The sequence below is a fragment of the Fukomys damarensis genome, unplaced genomic scaffold (assembly GCF_012274545.1).
Source record: "Fukomys damarensis isolate Sample0158 unplaced genomic scaffold, DMR_v1.0_HiC HiC_scaffold_39, whole genome shotgun sequence".
Classification (NCBI taxonomy): Eukaryota; Metazoa; Chordata; class Mammalia; order Rodentia; family Bathyergidae; genus Fukomys; species Fukomys damarensis.
Genome location: NW_022900951.1, coordinates 84068833 through 84087269, shown reverse-complemented (window position 1 = coordinate 84087269; position 18437 = coordinate 84068833). Strand labels below are relative to the sequence as shown.

General features: G+C 43.5%; 1 protein-coding gene and 1 pseudogene across 2 annotated transcripts in view; both read left to right on the top strand.

Annotated features, from left to right (window-relative positions):
- The window catches only part of Tsc22d3 (TSC22 domain family member 3), a 62931-nt gene that overhangs the window by 1231 nt on the left and 43263 nt on the right, over window positions 1–18437 (top strand). The window contains exons 1-2 of one of the 2 annotated variants that reach the window (XM_033760241.1): window positions 69–129; window positions 334–756. In XM_033760241.1, coding sequence (XP_033616132.1) covers window positions 440–756 — 317 coding nt within the window. In that variant the 5' untranslated portion in view covers window positions 69–129; window positions 334–439. Of the gene's footprint in view, window positions 1–68; window positions 130–333; window positions 757–18437 lie in introns of those variants that run through there. The other variant, XM_010611874.3, reaches the window with a different exon arrangement.
- On the top strand, window positions 10204–10286 carry LOC117284792 (annotated as a pseudogene).

The following is an 18437-nucleotide window of genomic DNA, read 5'->3' as shown; positions in this document are numbered from 1 at the left end:
GGGAAGGGAGGGAGCAGCGGAGGGAGGGAGCGAGGGCGAGCCCCAGCTTTCCCTCTGCCTCGCTCCTGCAGCCCGCCCTTCCAGCAGCCTTTGGTCCGCCCGAACCCCGATCGTACTTGGAAAACTTAGGTCTGCGCTGGGACCGCGTGCGGCACCTCAGCGGGGCGGCCCTGGCCTCGGGCGGGGGGGGGGCGGGAGTGAGCCCGAAGGATCAGCTCACAATTGTTCAGCTGTTTCTTCTCGCACCCCCAGCACTACAACCAGAAGGGGGCCGAACCGAGGGGCTGAGAGTGGTTCGATTTAGACGCTAATTTCCAACTCTTGTCCTCACAGCTTGTCTTTTCCAAGCAATCTGGAGTCCCCTCAGGCTAACCCGGCGGGCGCACACCTGCCAACCTTCTCTGACCCCGAAGGCCAGGCAGCTCCAAAGCCTGAGAACATGGCCCAGTCCAAGATGGACTGCCGCTCACCTGTCGGCCTCGACTGCTGCAACTGCTGCCTGGACCTAGCCCACCGGAGTGGGCTCCAGCAAGGCAGCAGCGAGGCGAACAACCCGGGCAACCCCACCGTGAGCAACTTTAAGCAGCTGCAGGAGAAGTTGATCTTTGAGAACCTCAATACTGACAAGCTCAACAACATAATGCGACAGGATTCTCTAGAGCCTGTGCTGCGAGACCCCTGCTACCTGATCAACGAGGGCATCTGCAATCGCAACATCGACCAAACCATGTTGTCCATCCTGCTCTTCTTCCACAGGTGGGTGGTTATGAGTCTCGGCATGCACCAGCCTCTCTAAGACCTTTGCTTCTGACAAAAAGGGGAAACCAAGTAGTTCACCAGGGGAATTGGGGAGGTTGGGCTCACAGACTGGACTTTCGGCTACCTGGAGTCTTGCACAGCTCAGGGGAGGCTTACCAGGTGTGAGACTGTTTGGAAATGTGCTGTTAAGTTTCATCAGAATGCAAAGAACTCTGGGGCCCAAGAGTTAGGCAGACCCTTTGTGGTTTAGAGGTAGCTGCTCATAATACCCCTGCTCCAATGCATACATTTCCGTAGCCCTCCAGGAGATTCTGCTGTGATGTCCTCTTGGAGTCTGAGTTCCACCCTACTCAGAAGCTCATTTCTAAATGTTCAGACTCCAAATGAAACTGCAAGGGTTTTTTAATTACTTAGTGGCCCTGACTGACAGGACAAGCAAAATGTCAGGACAAATTAGGCTGCTGCTGGTCTTGGAAGGTGCAAGGGGAAAAATAAGAAAAACTAGAAACTTGTAAGAATTTCTTGAGAGTCTAGATGGGGAGGGGGCTCTATGGAGCCCCATAGAGGGCTCCATAGATCTATGGAGGCATAGATCATAGCCTTTGATTTTGAATGCAGGCAGAATACAACTCTGGAAAGTAACCCAGGACATCTTATATGTCTAAAGAGCTGCATGTGGCAGGAAAGTAAATGAATCCATATCCTCCATGCAGGCATATGTTCCAGGGTAGGTCAGACTCTCTAGAAATCTTGCTGGGAAGGCAAGTGAGAGAGAGGGGAGGAGGGAAACACAGTGGGCACATCCATAGAGGCTGCTGTCCCCCAGTCTGAGAAGTTCTGGTGAAACAGCTTATCAACTGAGTCAGTGTAAATTGGGGAGGGGGAACTTCAGGAAATCTTACTGTGGTATTTGGTGTTCTTAATGCCTGAGCGCACTGGGTACTACCTGTGCACACAGGATGCCTTTAGAGTAATAACAATATGCTTAATGACAGTTATACAAGAGAAAGCCATTCCCACTATGGGAGATCTCAATTAGTACAAGTTATGCCCCTTCCTTTACGGGTGGGTCTGAGTAAGTTGTCTGACCTCTCTGATCCTGTCTAAGGTTCCTTGGAGCTGAGAATCTTTGTCATGTGTGGGTATTCCTAAATTATAAATACTGGGGCTGGGAATTTAGCTTAGTGGTTCTGCTGCTTGCTTCACAAGCACAAGGTCTCCAGTTCAATCCCTGATACCAAAAAGAAAGAAAGAAAGAAAACTGAGCCCTCACAAAATACCTGAGCGACACTAACCCTCAAACTGGAAAATCTAAAAGCAATTGAGAAAGGCAGTAGCTACCCTAATTTACTGTGAAGATCTGGTTTTCCTCCCTTGTCCCAAGATAAATCCACCATTGCCTCATTCTCAATTCAGCGCCAGTGGTTCCAGGCAGGGACAAGCAGGCTGCTAACTTTGTTAGTGTCCTCAGAACAAGTTGTATTTCTCAGACTTTTTTTTTGGTGGTACCAGGGAATCAAACTCAGGACCTTGCACTCTCAGACATTTTCAATATTACTGAGACCCCTTGTCAAATTATCTCATTGTCTAAAAGAGCCAAACCATGGAAGGAACAGGTTTTAAGAGAATCTTCATTTCTGGTAAAAGATTACCACAAGTGTGTTTAGCCCACAGATGCTGAAACCCTGCAAAGTAAAATCCCTAACAGGATCCTAATGATCTGGGCTCTGTTGGAGAGTGGCAGTGAGAAGTGGGGTGTGGAAAAACCTGGAAGATTGGCCCATAGTATTCTTCCAGAAGAGAAACTCCCTAGGTGAAGTATGAGATGAGGATACTTCCTTTGGGCCTAGGTTCTGGACCTAAGTGGCTTAGATCTGGCTGGAGGTATGAGGGTGGGAGCCTGAAATCCAAGAGTTTACTTGTGCTATACCTAGGGAGTGTCTTGGTTGCTTGGGTTTCTTGAATGGAAAGGCTTCTTTTGTCATCCACTCCTTCGACACTGGTGACTGATACTTGGTTCTTGGCAAAGCCTGGAAATGCTACAGAGTACAGATAGAGTGTATTAAAGACACTGGTTGAGGAAAGAAGGTGAACTGTTGGGCAGGTCCACCTGAGCACCCTGCCCCCTGTGATCAGAGCAACTCAGTGTCCTAAATCACTGAATAACAAACCAAGAGTCTGTCAGGCTTCGTTGAGGCTGAGGTGTGAGTGACAGGGTCCTGTGGTAACATCCTTATTAGTTTTAGCAGTACAAATCATTCTCTCATTTTCCTTGACAACCGGGACCTTAGAGATTAGAGATTCCAAATTCAGTTTAGGCTTTCCCGGGAATGACATGCTCATTAGCACACTAGGCGACAATAATTGCTGGTAGTTGGATTTCTCCAGTGTCTGAACTGAGGAACTTTCTCCTAAGTGAACATTTCTTCCCTTCATTTAATTGCCTAGATTTCTGTCTTCATATTTCAGCCATCATGTTTACTCTAGTTCGGTCTCACAATTAGGCATTTCATGTTCCTATTACAATGTCTTCCCTTGTGGACTTTTTTTTTTTAAAGACAAGATCTTGCTATGCAGTTCAGGCTGACCTTGAGCTAACTATGTAGCCCAGGCTGGTCTCGAACTAAGGGCAATTCTCCTGCCTCAGCCTCCTGAGTGCTAGAATTTCAGGAGCATGACACCACACTGGGCTTTTGTGAACTTTCACGGCCACCGCTTATGCTTGAAACGTTACTTTCCCCACCCCTAATTCTGCTTTGAGGCCTCCCATATTCTTGGAAAGAGGGAAGGACACATTCTTCATTTGTATCTGTTTTGTTTGCCTTGACCTATCCCTGGATCCCAGCTTAGCTCTAGATTTCCCTGAAGTACAAAAGTGTAGGCAATTTAGAAGAGAGATGTGTTTGGGTTTAAGTATGGCTATTCTTTTTTTTTTTTAAATTTTATTTCAAGGCTCTTTTGCGGAGTACCAGGGATTGAACTCAGGCCCTTGGGCTTGCAAGGCAGGCGGCAGAACCACTGAGCAAAACCCCCAGCCCCCCCCCTTTTAAAGTTTTAATCACATGCTGTAACTAATGCTGATAGAAGACCTGCTGGGAAGTGCTATGATGGTAATGGGTATGCAGCCTGTTGGTTTCTAAATGGTGCTTTTAAACTATTGTGGGGAGGGGTGTGTTTTAAACACCATCCCTTCAATCTTATGTTATTTAACTAATAAACACAAAAATTAATAATTAATATTTATTATACATTAATAATGTGTACTATTTTATCTTTGTAATCTCATTTAATATTTATAGAAACCTGATGAAATAGTATTACCAACCATTTTTATCTTGTAAAGAAAGAAATAGATATGAGAAAAGGAAAAAATGGAAACAAAGTCTTTGTAAATAGGGGAGGGTGGAGGGGGTGAAAGAAGGGCAGGGATATGGGGAAAAAATGAAAACCAAGATATGTCATGTAATAAAGGTACAAGATCCCAATGATGAATGTAACTGTACTGTGTACTTAAAAATGATATGAAAGAGTATTACCAACCATTTTTATCTTGTAAAGAAAGAAATAGATATGAGAAAAGGAAAAAATGGAAACAAAGTCTTTGTAAATAGGGGAGGGTGGAGGGGGTGAAAGAAGGGCAGGGATATGGGGAAAAAATGAAAACCAAGATATGTCATGTAATAAAGGTACAAGATCCCAATGATGAATGTAACTGTACTGTGTACTTAAAAAGTACCAGTTAACTCAATGGGAAAAAAAAGAAAAAAACTGAGGCTTGGAAAAATTAAGTAATTTGCCAATGCTTCACAATGAAGAGCAGAGCCTAGACTCCAAATTAGGTCATGGATTCTGGAGTGTATGGATTGTTTATGAAGAAAGAATTGTTAAAAACACTGAAGAACTAAACACTAAAGAAGTTGTTAGAACACTAAATATTGCCTGAGAAAAAGGCGTAAATGTGAGCCCAGAATGTTTCTAACTGGTCAAAATGCCCTTATTAGGTAAGGGAACCACCCTTCCTGGCCCTGGGACACAGGACTTTTGATAATCAAACTGGGACAGTCCCAGGGAACCTGGGATAGTTAATCACCCTATTATTAGGAGACTCTCTTTGTCATTTGAATATACTTCTTATACTGGAAAATTAAAGTAGGAGATAGAATGTAGTGGGAAAATCGTTGAAGATTCCAATTTAAATATAATTACGAAAAACTTCATAAGTTAATATTTGAAGGACTTTATCTGATCTATAAGATAGGTATAGCAAGCTGGAATGGAAATGTTGGCAAAATTGTATTGTGATTGTTGTAACCTCATATGTATTTCTAAGATTTTACCCAAAACTTTTAAATCAACTCTCTTCTGCCCTTGGCTCCAGAGCATGCCTGCCCAGTATGGTCTAAAATATTTTGAATCTTCATTGCCCTTCAGCTCTAAAAACCCTCATATTCTGTCTTTAAGCATCTGACCTGGCACTAACTGGTTTCTACACATAGAAGCTCAGAAAATAGTTATAATAGCAAATACTCTGATTGCCTTATGTGTGGTAATTCATTCAATATTCTCTATTGAGCTGGTATGTAATATGGGAAGGATATAGATTCGGAAATCAGGTTTTCAAGAAAAATTTACATAAAAATATTTGAGCTTTAATTGAGTCTTAGAATTAATGCTTTCATATGTACATTCTTGGACCTGGCTTCTGAGGAGGTAGCCACTTGCATGGTGTGATATGAAGGGCTGCCTACTGTAGTGCTTAAATTCATACCATTTAAGATCCAGTTCTCTGTCCTGCACCAGAAGTCCCTCCCATAGCACCAGTGGTGTGTAGACCACACCGTGAGAAACCATGAATTAGAGATCGCAACCTTTTGTCAACTAATTTACCTTTTGATTTCAAGGATAGAATTCTTTGCCACAGAGAGGTTTTGGGTTTCTATGTGGTTAAGCCTGCCATTCTTTGCCTTTGTGATTTTTGCTTCTGGTATCAAGCTTTGAAAGTCCTTCCTTAGCCCAAAGTAATTTAAAATAGCTATTTCCTGAGTGTCTAGTGGTCTTACAAAGAAGCACTCCTAAATTAAGGGACAGTCTCCATTAAAGACACAAATGCCTTTGCAGTCTTTATATTCATGGTTTGGATAGCTCATGAGAACCCTGACATGTAAGAAATTGTCTTTTTGCTGAGACTCAGATGTGACTCTCATGTGCTAGGAAGCTAGCATGTGGAGCCCAATCTTTTTTCTGAGAAGTAAGCCTAGCACACTACTAACACCCACTACTATATACAAATATGTGTTATGTACTATATATTCACATATTGTATACAATATACTGTGGTAAAACGTGTGTGTATATATAATTTTGGCTTTCATTTTAAGTGTAATATATAAACTATCATCATTTCCAGAACTCTTTCATCATCCCAAAAAGAAACTCTATACAATAACATCTCACTGGCTACTCACCCATCCCTAGTAACCTCTATCTCACTTTCTGTCTCTATGACTTTGCCTATTTTGGGTATTTCACATAAGTGGAATCATACAATATATGGCCTTTGGGTCTGGCTTCTTTCAATTAGCTTAATGCTTTCAAGGTTAATCCATGATGTAGCAAGTAACAGTACTTCACTCCTTTTTGTCTGAGTAATATTCCATTGTATAGGTTTAACACAGTTTATGCATTCCTCCATCAGTGGACACTCAGGTTGTTTCTCCCTTTTGGTTACTGTGAAGAATGTTGTTGTGGCTGGGCATGGTGGTATACACCTGTTATCGCATTACTCTGGGGTGCTGAGGCAGGAGGATCTGAAGTTTAAGCCCAGCCTGGGCACTTTAGCAACTTAGCAAGCTCTTGTTAAAAAATAAGAAAAGGCTGGGGATGTAACTCAGTGCAGAGGCCATGTGTTCAACCTCCAGCACTGAAAAACAAAATGCTGCTATGAACACTTGTGTACAAGTATCTGTTCCACTTGCTGTTTTCAGTTATTTTGGGAACTTACTTCAGAGTTGCCGCGTTGGTGGTATAGTGGTGAGCATAGCTGCCTTCCAGAATGGCATTGTCCAGTACCTACTTTTCAACATAGTTTTTGGTCTTCAATTCATGGTCAGCCTACACTGACTTAATCACTCTCACAAAATGATGAAATGTCTATTTCTTTGAGAATATTCCCCTCTCTGAGTGAGCTGCTATTGCTAGTGATCACAGTGAAAAGAAACCTAAGAAAGGCTGGGGATTTAGCTCAGTGGTGCCACTGCCTGCCTCGTAAGCGCAAGGACCCGAGTTCAATCCCTGGTACGAACGAAAGAAAGGAAGAAAGAAGGAAGGAAGGAAGGAAGGAAGGAGAAGAGAAAGAAAGGGAAGGGAAGGAAGGGAGAAGGAGAAGGAGGAAGAAGAAAGAAAGAAAAGGAAAGAAAGAAACCTAAGAGGTTTAGAAAGAAAGAAACCTAAGAGGTTTAGCAAAGGTGTGATGCTAGCTGGGGAAATTATATGCTTTCAGAATGTTCATGAGCTGGAGACTGGCACAAGTTTTGGTGTGTATCTCTCATGAGTGGCCTGGGATCTAGCATGCCTTTTAGAAGGGTAACTTGTAATTGTCTACTTTGTGTGGATTTGTTCTCAGACCTTCAGACAGTGTGAAAGATCAGTGGGAGTAAGGTTCTCTTGGAGAGGTGGAGAAACAGTGCTAGAGTCCAGGAAAGGCCTATTTTGGGTAGGCTGCTGCAGTATAGGGCTCTAAAAAGCATGAGAGTTCAAGGGGTCTGGTTAGAAAGTTCATGCTCTTTTTCTTTCTTTTATTGAGTTTATTGGTACATTCTAGGTATACAGTAAAGTTACATTCATTATTGGGATCTTGTACCTTTACATGACAGGTGGTCTTGATTCTCATTTTTTCCACTTGTCCCTGCCCTCCCTTCACCCCCTCCTCCCCTCCCCATTTATAAACACTTTATTTCCATTTTTTCATTTTCTCATATTTTTTCCCTTATTAGCTTTCTCTTACCCTTCCCACTTTCCCTACACCTTTAGGAAAGTTCATGCTCTTAAAGGTTGTAAGAAAGACCACAGATTTCATCTACTCTTGTTTTCTTCTACCCATGTGAGACCATATCTTAGAAAATAACTCTTCTCAGGGTGACCTTATTTTCCCTCCCTGCCTGAAGAGAAGGTTAACACTCCTGCTAATATTTGTACTTACAGATAAACTGACAAGCTTTCAATTCCAGGTCAAGTGTTGGCTCCTTTCCAAACCTGGTTCTGAAACCAGGAAGTCTAAATGAATGGAGATGCATGTATATAGCCATGCTGACAGATTCCATGCTCCCTGAGTGATAAAGTCCTGCAGAGATCTTGCCGCCACCTGGTAGGTCAGTTGAGAGAAATAAGATAGGCTGTGACTATGTCTGATGGTGACTGTTGTACTGTATTTGCTCATCATGATTCTGCTTCTACCTGAACTTTTCCCTTTTATGTAAGGCATCCCTCAAGATAGTTACAAAGCCATAGTCTGCCACAGCTGCCTGAGTTTACATAATACATCAGTTGGTATTGTACAGTAGCCTCTTGAGCCCTGGAGAAACCAACATATTGAGTGAAACTAAAGCTTAAATTCATTTCATAGGGTATTTTGTATGCTCAACGTTCTTAAGGGAGAGCATTCCATGACCACAGGAGTCAGAAAGATGAAATTGCCCTTTTAGGTGAGGAGAGTAATAAAGACCCAGGATGTACTGTGCCATCCCAATGTCTGTAATACTAGGACAGGGTTAGAACTTCACAGTAGTACTACAGCTTTTGCAGATAAGGCCTTCCATAGAACAGCATGGACTAACAGGAGCCCTGTGAAGGTAAGAAGACTAGATCCCAGTCTCAGAGCAACCTAGATGTGTTGAGGCGTCGGCTCAGGGAAAAGTGGCTTCTGGAGGCTACTGTCTACCACGCGAAAATCCAGCTTAGCTGTGGAGTCAGAGTGGAGATAAAATGGGGTCTTTGAGAAATCAAACTTAAGAATGCTATTCCAGGAAGGATAGAATCTTTTTAGCAGGCAAGCCAAGCCCACTTGAACCTTCTAGCTAAAAATCCATGCCCCAAAGTAGCTATTACTTTTGGAAATGCTCTAAGAGGTGTAAGATCACAGCTAGTACAGGATACCATTCAGGAAGCAGACACTAGCCCAAGAGAAAATCAGAGCTTGGAAGCAGGCTTGGTCAGTGATGATCCAGGCAACACAGGTAGTCACTTTCCTCAAGAAGTGTCCCCCTACCTACAGACAAAGCATTACAGGGACCTTCCCTATCCTTCCTTGAAAGAATTTACTCAAAAAAAGTAGCCTTGAGCCAGGTGTGGTGACACACACCTGTAATCCCAGCACTGGCTGAGGCAGGAGGATTGCCGTGAGTTCGAGGCCAGCTTGAGCTACATAGTGAATTAAGACCAGCCTGGACTACACAATAAGACTCTGTCTCAAACAACAAACAAGCAAAACACAAAAATATAAATAGCCTTGAGTATTCAACCCACTTCCTCTTGTCTTCTCTTCAGGGGAGTTGGAAAGCATCTATTCACAGCTTAGGGGTCTGGCTAGGATTCCCACTGCTTCTCACTATCTCAGCTCGTGATTGGCTGCTGCTATCTCTGAGTAAAAGTGGAGTGAGAAGTAAGAAGAAGGGAAATGACTTCAATGGTTCTTTCCTGGCCTGCCCCCCCACCACCACTACCACACACCCGCCCTTCCTTCAGTGCTGCCAGACTCCCAGACTGGGCTTAGTCTAGGACAGCCTGAGGGCCCTGACTCATCTCTTGTAGTGCCTTTTATAACAGAGCCAGGTCACTGAAACATCAAGATTCTGCTTGCTTGGTGCTGGCTTCCCTGAGGGTAGGCATTCGAAAGCCTGCTGGGGGTCTGAGTAGATCTCAAATTTTTCAAGGAAAACTCTACAATCCCCTGTGTCAGGAGAATAGTCTAGTCAAAGGTGAGTGCCAGGCTGCAAAAGTAATCCTCAGCCCCTACACTCAGCATAAAATGTGAGCAGACAGAGAGCTGTGATGCACTTAATTTTGTTTGAGACATTGGGGGGTGCTCCTACTTTTGCCTGGTAATGCTCAAGAGATAGCCTGATGAATGGAGGAATCCCAGAATAGGTCTTAGAAATCCTTCTTCCTTTTGTGTCTGCTATGTTGGTTCAGGAACTAGTTCTGGGGACTCCAAGGTAACGTAACATCAGGTGGAAATATGTCAGAAGCTGGAGGAGCTATTTAAGGGAGGAATCTTCAAGAGACAATTCTCAGTCTATTCTCCATGAAATCTCAAAGTCCCAAGGCTAACCTGAATTTGTGATGATTCTTAGCTGTCTTCCTGGCCTATTCAGAAAATTACATTACTATCTTGGTACATTTGAGCCTCAGTGAAGTCAGAATTGCTGGATTCTATGACATACTTCTCTCATCACTTCTCAGCTTTTTGGCTAAGATCAAGTGTAGTATCTATGACATACTTCTCTAATAAAGTAATCTACATATAACACAATATCCCCCATCAATCTGATATTCCATTGGCTTAAAGTTTGGACTAAGCTGTACCTCCTCCTCTTCTCCCTTGTTTTTTCCCCAGCCTGTCCCATTGTGTTGCCACCATGTAAGTGGCTCATAGGCTTATGGGAGTGAGGACACTGCCCTCCAGTCTAAGAGAAAGAGAGGGAGAAATGGGAAAGCAAAGTAAAACAGGTGGTTTGGCATTTAGCAGCAGGCATAGTTTATGTCCAAAGCTCAGACTTGTGAGTGCTTGGACAAGCCCAGGGTCAACATCTCAGAGCTCAAGAGATCTGGGCACTTGGAGTCTCCCAGATCACACAGCCAGAATCAGTGAAAATTGTGGGGCTAGAGATAGAGGTGGAGAATTTCCCTTGTTGGGAACCCATCCTAGTCCTCTAGCACCTTATTTCATTCATTTCTCCCTGTCCTCTTTGTTTGGAAGATAGTAGCAGGTTTAAAAGGGAATAGAAAAGAATAGGAAAAATAACTGCTCAGTTTTAAGGCAATCTGCCCACCCAGGTACATGGAGAAATTAAAAATAGCGACACTTCATTCAGCTTTATACTGAGCAACTAAGCACTTCATTTCATCAATCCATTATTTATTGACCAAAGATCTGCTGTTTATTGAGCACTGATTGCAGATTTACTGAATGCCTGCCTACACTCCTAAACACTATGGACATGAGGAATATCAGAGGCTAGGAGTGGCGTGTGAGGAGCTGAGAGGTAGCTTGGGCAGGTGGAGCAGCTGCACCTGAGGCCTATGGCAAACAAAAACCTCAAGCAGCCACAAGCCTTTCTTTGAGAGCCCAATTGGGGCTCCTACTCCTTGAGGGACAGGCCTAGAGCTGAACAGAGCTTGGGCGGTGCCAAAGCAAACTAGGAAGGGAGAGTCTCCTTATGGCGGCGGCTTCCAGCAGAGCCTTAAAGAATGAGTTGGCTTTGGCAGGTGGGAAGCTGGCTGGCTGGCTGCAAGGTTTTCTGATTAGGAGAGGGAAAGAGAACTGCCAGTCCAGCAGTGTTCCTCATAGGAAGGGGCTGGCCTGAGGTGGGAAAACTTGATTCTTCCAGGGCTAGAACCCAAAGTCACCAAGCTACAGGGACAAGAAAGACTCACTCTGGCCCTCTATCTCATTGCCCCTTCCTGATTTAAAACTCAAGTACCCTCTCCTGAAGGAAGCTGGGTTTGCCCTCTACAGGTGTAGGCCTTCAGTGCCTGAGAGCAGAAAGGCACCTCTCCTTTATTCCTGGAGAAAGCCCAATGGGACCAGGAGGGTTGAGCTTGAGTGTACAGTCAAGGGTGGGTGTCAAAAGAGCCTGGGGGGGTTATGACTTCATATCTGTGAATCTCCAGCCTCAGTCTCTACAAGGCCCTTTCTAAGATGGGTAATAGAAACAAGACAGTGTTAAGTTGCTGCCACAAAAATGAGGCTGGCTGGCTGGCTGGATGGATGGATGGATCGATAGATAGGCAGACAGATTTTATACACACACACACACACACACACACACACACACACACAAACACACACACACATAAACAGATATTTCTCATTTGACATAAACCTACCTGTTTAACAACTGTTCAGAGTTATGACCAGTCTTTTTTGGTACAGTTCTGTACATTTTTATAGAACCTCAGTGTCTTTTTTTGTACAGTATACCTTGTTATACAGTACTGTGATTTTTTTCTGATTGTACTGCACATTATAGTGCTATCGTTTTATGTTCTGTTATACCTCATGACACTTCATGTAAGAGTTATGCAAATACAAGCAAAGTCATTAAGTTGAAGTTTCTTTTAACTATTTCTTTGTTCTGAATATTGTAATGTTCATACTATGTACAAGTCCTCATTTAGTGACCAATTCACTTAATGACCTAGTCCCAGGAATGTAACTCATTTGTTAAACAAGGAATGTCTCTATATACACACATGTATATACCATTTGCCCAAGTATCTTTGGGGAAAGAAGGTACATATGGCTTCATAGGATCTTATTTTAACCTTGTTTACACCTTGACAAACTCTTCTTCTAGCCGGGTGTGGTGGCACATGCCTTTAATCCCAGAACTCCTGGACTACATAGTGAGACCCTATCTCAAAAAAAATGTAAAAAAAAAAGTCCCTTCTTCCCCAGACACAATAGCCTCAAGCTGGCAGGAAGAGAGGGAGCTGGGATAGCAATAGAAACCAGCCCCAGGTAAACTGAGGAAAAAGGGTGCTATTCATGGTCAGTTCTCCATCTTTGCTTTCTGCTCCCGTTAGTATCTCAGACACCTATGCTCATAGTTTTTTCCTACAAGTAGTTGGGAGAATTCACGTTCAAGTACATAAACTGATTCAATCAACAACAAATATTCATTACACACCTTCCCTTGCCAGGCTCAATGTTAGGCTCTGGTGATACTCTGGAAATACAGAAGTCATGTTTCAGCTCTCTTAAAATAGTTAATAGAGTGGGGGAGACAGACATTAACCAGTCAGACTAAGGAACATGTAATTACAAACCGAGTAAGTGCCAAAAGGGAAAAGGAATATGCTCTCTCAAAGAATATAACAAAGAAACTTCTTGAGGAAGTGATATCTGAGCTGCAGAAATGAATCTCTAATACCCAAATTCTAATAATCAGATTCAGGCCAAAGGAGACATTTTCAGACAGGATTTCTAAGGAATTCTTTAAATCATCCTACATAGGTAGCTCTCATACCTCTAGGAATATTACTGGGCCATGAGTAACCAATAGATCCAAAGGAGAACTAATAACATGCTGACAAGTTTAAGAGATAAATTTGAAGCCCATGGGTGACTAGCTATTTCATGTTATCCTATGCTAAAAATAGTCCATGACAGTATGGAAATGTGTGAGGGCTGGCCCTGGGGACCAGTGATAAAATGAGTATAGCCTGTGGGGAGGAAAATTTGTTTTTGTAAATTATTTACTGCACAGAAAAAAGAAAGGCTGGGGGCGGGTCTGGAGTTTTTTCCCCCTTTGCAGGCTGCCTTCTGAGCTATGAATACTTCTCATTGTACAGAGGCAGTGGGGCACAGCGCTTCAAGCTACCCTCCTTTCTGTTGTCCAAAGTGTAAATTCTCTGGGTGGCAAATGTCAGATATATGTCCAGGCAGAAAAATAGCCTGAATACAGAAAGGAAGGGAGGCCTCACCTCTGAGAAAGGTAATGAGATTGGTCAAGGGCCCCAAGAAATTTTCATTTGCGAGAAGGGGCACCACCACTGCGGCAAGGCAGGTGATACCTAAGAGCTCAATGGCCCAAGAGGATCCATTTGTGAAAAGTCAGATAAAGGGAAGAGTACTTGTTTAACCAACGAGAGGAAACCAGTTGGGCAAAGCTAAAGGAACTAAGATCATTGATCTAAGAGAAGTTTAAGTGTGGTGGAGCAGAGGTGGTCAAGAGAAGAAGGTGATCTTCAAATAGTGTATAAGAAAAGTTACAACTCAGAGATGGTGACTAGCTGTTTCCCAGACACACTTGCAACAAAACAGGAGGAAACAGGCCTGCACTGTAGCATGAAGAGCTGAGATTAGATAGCAGAACAAACTTCCTGACTACAAGCATTCATAGAAGCTAGACAAAATTACCAAGGGATGTTACAAGTTATTTTAAAATACAGGGAAGGTGATAGCAACAATAAAGAACTGGATAAAAGAGTTCAAACTTTATAAGGACCACAGATTGAAGAGGAAAGAGTTGGAAAAGCCAAGGGGTCAGGAGCAAGTACTTATATGGAAAAGGATAGTGCATATGTGAAAGATAAAAGGCTTTTCATAAAAATACTTGCATAATAAAAATGTCAGTGAACTTTTCATTGAAGACAAATCATTAAAGCTAGCATACACTCCTCTGTGACTGAATGGGGTAGGAGAATGGACTAATAAACTTCGAAGGCCCCTTCTAGCATCCTTTGGCCTTCTTGTCTCCAGGGGGCTCCCATCACCTATTCTAACAAATCTGGAGACTATAACTATGCCAGTGACAGTAAAATAAGACCGCCTACCCCAGGCACACTTATAGAGAAGATTTCTTCTTTGTGCACAAAACAAAGATTAGACATGGGATACAATGGCACACAACAAACTCTGGGGGATCTCTGCCACAGTAAACTTACAATTTAGTGGTGTAGACAGATATCAGATAATAAATACACAATAATATCATTACAGTTTATCATAATGAAGGAAAAAATGTAGGACACCTGGAGAGCACAGATGCTAAGGGGACCTCATATGGGATTAGAAAATCTGCAAAAGAGCCGGGCGTGGTGGCACACACCTATAATCCCAGCACTCGGGAGGTTGAGACAGGAGGATCGCTGTGAGTTAGAGACCAACCTGGGCTACATAGTGAGTTCCAGGTCAATCTCAACTAAGTAGTGAGAACCTGTCTCAAAAAACGAAAAAAAAAAATTCACCTTAAGTCCTTGGACCCTTTCTGTGCCCCACTGCTAGTGATAGCTACCCCAAAATCAGTAGCAGGAAAAGGTAAATGAACCCAGTCTACACTATTGCCCTCTGATGTGGATTCTGAAGCTCCTCTGGTCCACTAAAGCCCTGTAAGATAGGAGCAAACCTCTGGTCAAATTTTCTCATTGCCAATATTGAGCACCTTTCATTTAGGCAAAGTGCTTTTCTAAGGACCAACCATAATGGCCTATCAGCTAAAAATCAGAAACAGGAAGTCTTTGCAGAGCTTATTACCTGCCAGATAAATAGAATGGAGATGAGTGAAGAGAATAAAAAGCTAATGTGCTAAAAGTTATTCTTGAAACTAACCCCCAGAAATGACCATGTCTCCAAAATGCTGTGTCCTATCTCCTCTTTAAGTGTATGCAAGGCTTCACTAATTAATATCTTCTAGTTTTAGCTGAGATTGTATTTGTTGCTGTTGAGCAGAAGCCTGTTCCATTGTTGAGCAAGAACCTGGTCCCAAGGAGCTGGGATCCTAGAGAATCAGGGCCCCACTCTGCTTTTCCCTGTCCTTCTCTGAGGAGTGAGAGGTTCTTGTGGGGAGCTGTAATAGGTTTCCCTGCTTTCAAAAGGCCCTGCAGGGGCCACCAGGTAGTTCAGAGGAACTATGGTGTGCTCGTGAAGCATAGGGATTTTGCATATGATGGAAAGCCATTGACAAGATTGTGAGCTTGGCCTCTCTGAGGACCTCAATTTACTCATCTGGAAATTTATAGCAATGTGGTTTGGAAAGTTGAGTGAGAGTATTCTTCCAGAAGGCATATGGTATCCCTTCATGATCATTAGGTAAATCATATGTGCTACAGAACAAAACTTGCCTGGCTTGCCTTCTTCCTTAAATCTTTCTCTCACTGACTCTTCCCCTTGTGTTGTCACTCAAGTACCCCTCCCCATCCAGAGCCAGCCAAATCTGGCAAACTTTTCTCCCTATCAAGGATTACTCTCTCAAGTTTCATTCATACTCAGGTATAAATGACTGAGACTACTTCTAGTTTCCCTTCTGCTGGGTGAGTGGAGAGGGATGAGGGGCTGAGAGCTTTAATTTTTTTTCTTTGAGGTATTAAAAATTAAACCTAGGGCCTTCACACTGAACTATATTCCCATCCCTTTTTAAATTTTTTATTTTAATTTTGAGCCTGTGTCTCACTAAGTCACTAAGTTGCCCGGGTTGGGCTCAAATTTGTGATCCTTCTACCTCAGCCTCCCTCAGAGTGTGGGATTACAGGTGGTGCCACCACACACCTCAAGCTTTCAAGTTTTTACCAGAGATTGAAACCTACATACATATGAAGGTGCCCTACTGACATTCCTCACAAATGGGGAAGGGGTACAGAAGGCAGTGGGGCAAGGGATGACTTCTTCAAGACAAGCTTCTCCTTCCAAGGTTGGCCTGTGGCACCTTCTAACTCCACATGCACCTCAGAGGCATAGAGGCTCAGAACTGGTAGAAATGTTCTGTCATCTGGTCTTTATCCCCTTTTACTATAGATGAAGAAACTGAGGCCTAAGGAAGAGTAGGTATCTGCCCTCAACCAAATAGTCAATCAGTGAGCAGCTAGATAGAAAAACAATGTCTCCTGATCCAGTGGTCTTCTGACTTCTCATCTCTAGACAGCTATGCCTGTTCCATCCCCGTAGATACACATCTCCATGCCAGGAGACCAGCTTCAGGCTCACCTGATGCCCCAAACTGTGGTTTTTATTTTATTTTAATGGAATTGACCAGTGGTTTGGGTGTTATGGAGCCCCAGCCCTGGAAACCTGCTTCTGCTGAGCCACAGTCATGCAAAGGGGACAGAAAGGCCCACTGTTAAGCTTAGGAAAGGAATCAGTTGCTCAAACATTGGTCTTTTTCAAAGTTCCAGCCTGGCTGGCAGAGACTCTGTCTGGGTCCCTCTCCTCAGGATCCAACCCTTCCCTTCAGTCTGGGAGTTAGTTTGGGAAGCTAGCCGTGCTTGGCAGAAGATCCTGAGGGCAGCACTTGCTGCAGCAGCTCCAGATTTCCCTCAAAACCTGGGAGCCCCCAAGGCATTCAGGGCAGGGAACTTCCTCTGCCTCCACAGCCTAGCCAGCCCAGTCTGGCCCAGGAGGTCCCTGGTACTTTTTCTTAGGAGCCTGGGAAATAGTTTCCAATTGCTCCTTCTCAAGACCTACAGCTAAAAGGGGTTTGGGGAGAGAAGAGGAGAGGAGACAGAGACAGGAGAAAAGAGAGGAGAGAGATATTGCTCAAGTGAAAGGAAGGAACCAACCTCAGCCAGGCAATCAAGGTTTTCCAATGCATCAGTGATGTAAAGGTGGAAAGGCAGGAGGAGCCCTAGCTAGAGGAGGACCCAGAGCCTGGGGAGGAGACATTCCTGGAGAAATTATAGCTTGAGGTGGTAGAAAGTGGGTCAGATTTGGATCCAGAAGATCCATCTAGGTTGGTGCAGACTTTGCCACCAGTCTGATGCTTGAGCTTGAGTAAGTAACTTCCTGGCCTTCTGTGAGCTGCTTTCTCTCCATATAAAAGGGAGAGACAAGGTGATCTTTAGGGTCTCTTCCAACTCAGATATTTAGGAAGACTATGCCTCTAAAATCTTGATGTGTTGGAATGGTATATATGTAAACTTGTATCAGTCATTGAACACCAGAATGATGGTATGGGGCCAGAGGGGATTCACATAAACAAATGAAGAATAAAAAGATGATAAATGGGGGTCAGAGATTTAGCTGTCATTCTGCCTGCTGCCTGCTTCACAAGCTCAAGTTCCTGAGTTCGATCCCCAGTTACCACCCCCCCAAAAGTTGATAAATGTGTAAGAGTCGTGATCCCAAGCAGGGGCCCCAGCTGAACAGAATATTGGCTTTAATATCCAGAACTCGAGGATGACAGACTTGGGATAGTATTGAAAACCAAGGAGTTAGGGGTCTCATTAAGAGGCAGTTACCAATAGATCTTTTAACCAAATATCTCCCAGTGGCTGCATCAGTCCCAACATGCACATGCTGAATCTGGATTGTGTTTCTTGAATTCTTCATATGTACTTTTCCAGAAATTCTCAATTAAATGAGAAGGACGGTATTTCAGATATTCACATCCATTTAAAAAATTCATATCCAGATCTAAAAGAAAGCCTAAGAACAGAGATCAGACTGATTTCTTATATTAAAAACCTACTTTCTTGGTAAATCGCAACTCTCACCAGACTAACTGGTGTATGACACAAAGAAGACCCTTTAGAGAATCTAGAGAACACTATATATAGCTACCCTTCCCCATCAACAGGTAGATGAAGTACCAAAACCCATTCTTCTTGGTGGGTGTTGTTTGGTGCATGACATTTCATTCGGATTCCTTCAGCATTCAGATACCTCCCTGAGTTATAGGGTGAGAGTCTATAAGCCATAGCTGGTAAAATTTCGCTAGCTAAACACTTCCTTGCCAGGCCAGGCATGGTATCTTAGGGTTCCCTATATGGCAGGTCATCACCAGTATTACCTGCCAACCTTGTACTCATCAGCGTTTCTCCTGGTGGGGAAACTGCAGTGGACACAATAAGTACAAGGGGAACCTCCCTCCACCTGTCCAGACACCTGCTCATATCCATACTATCCTTACCACCACTCAGCCTGTGTCCTCACTATTAGCCCCCTTTTTGGCTCAATTCATTTGTCG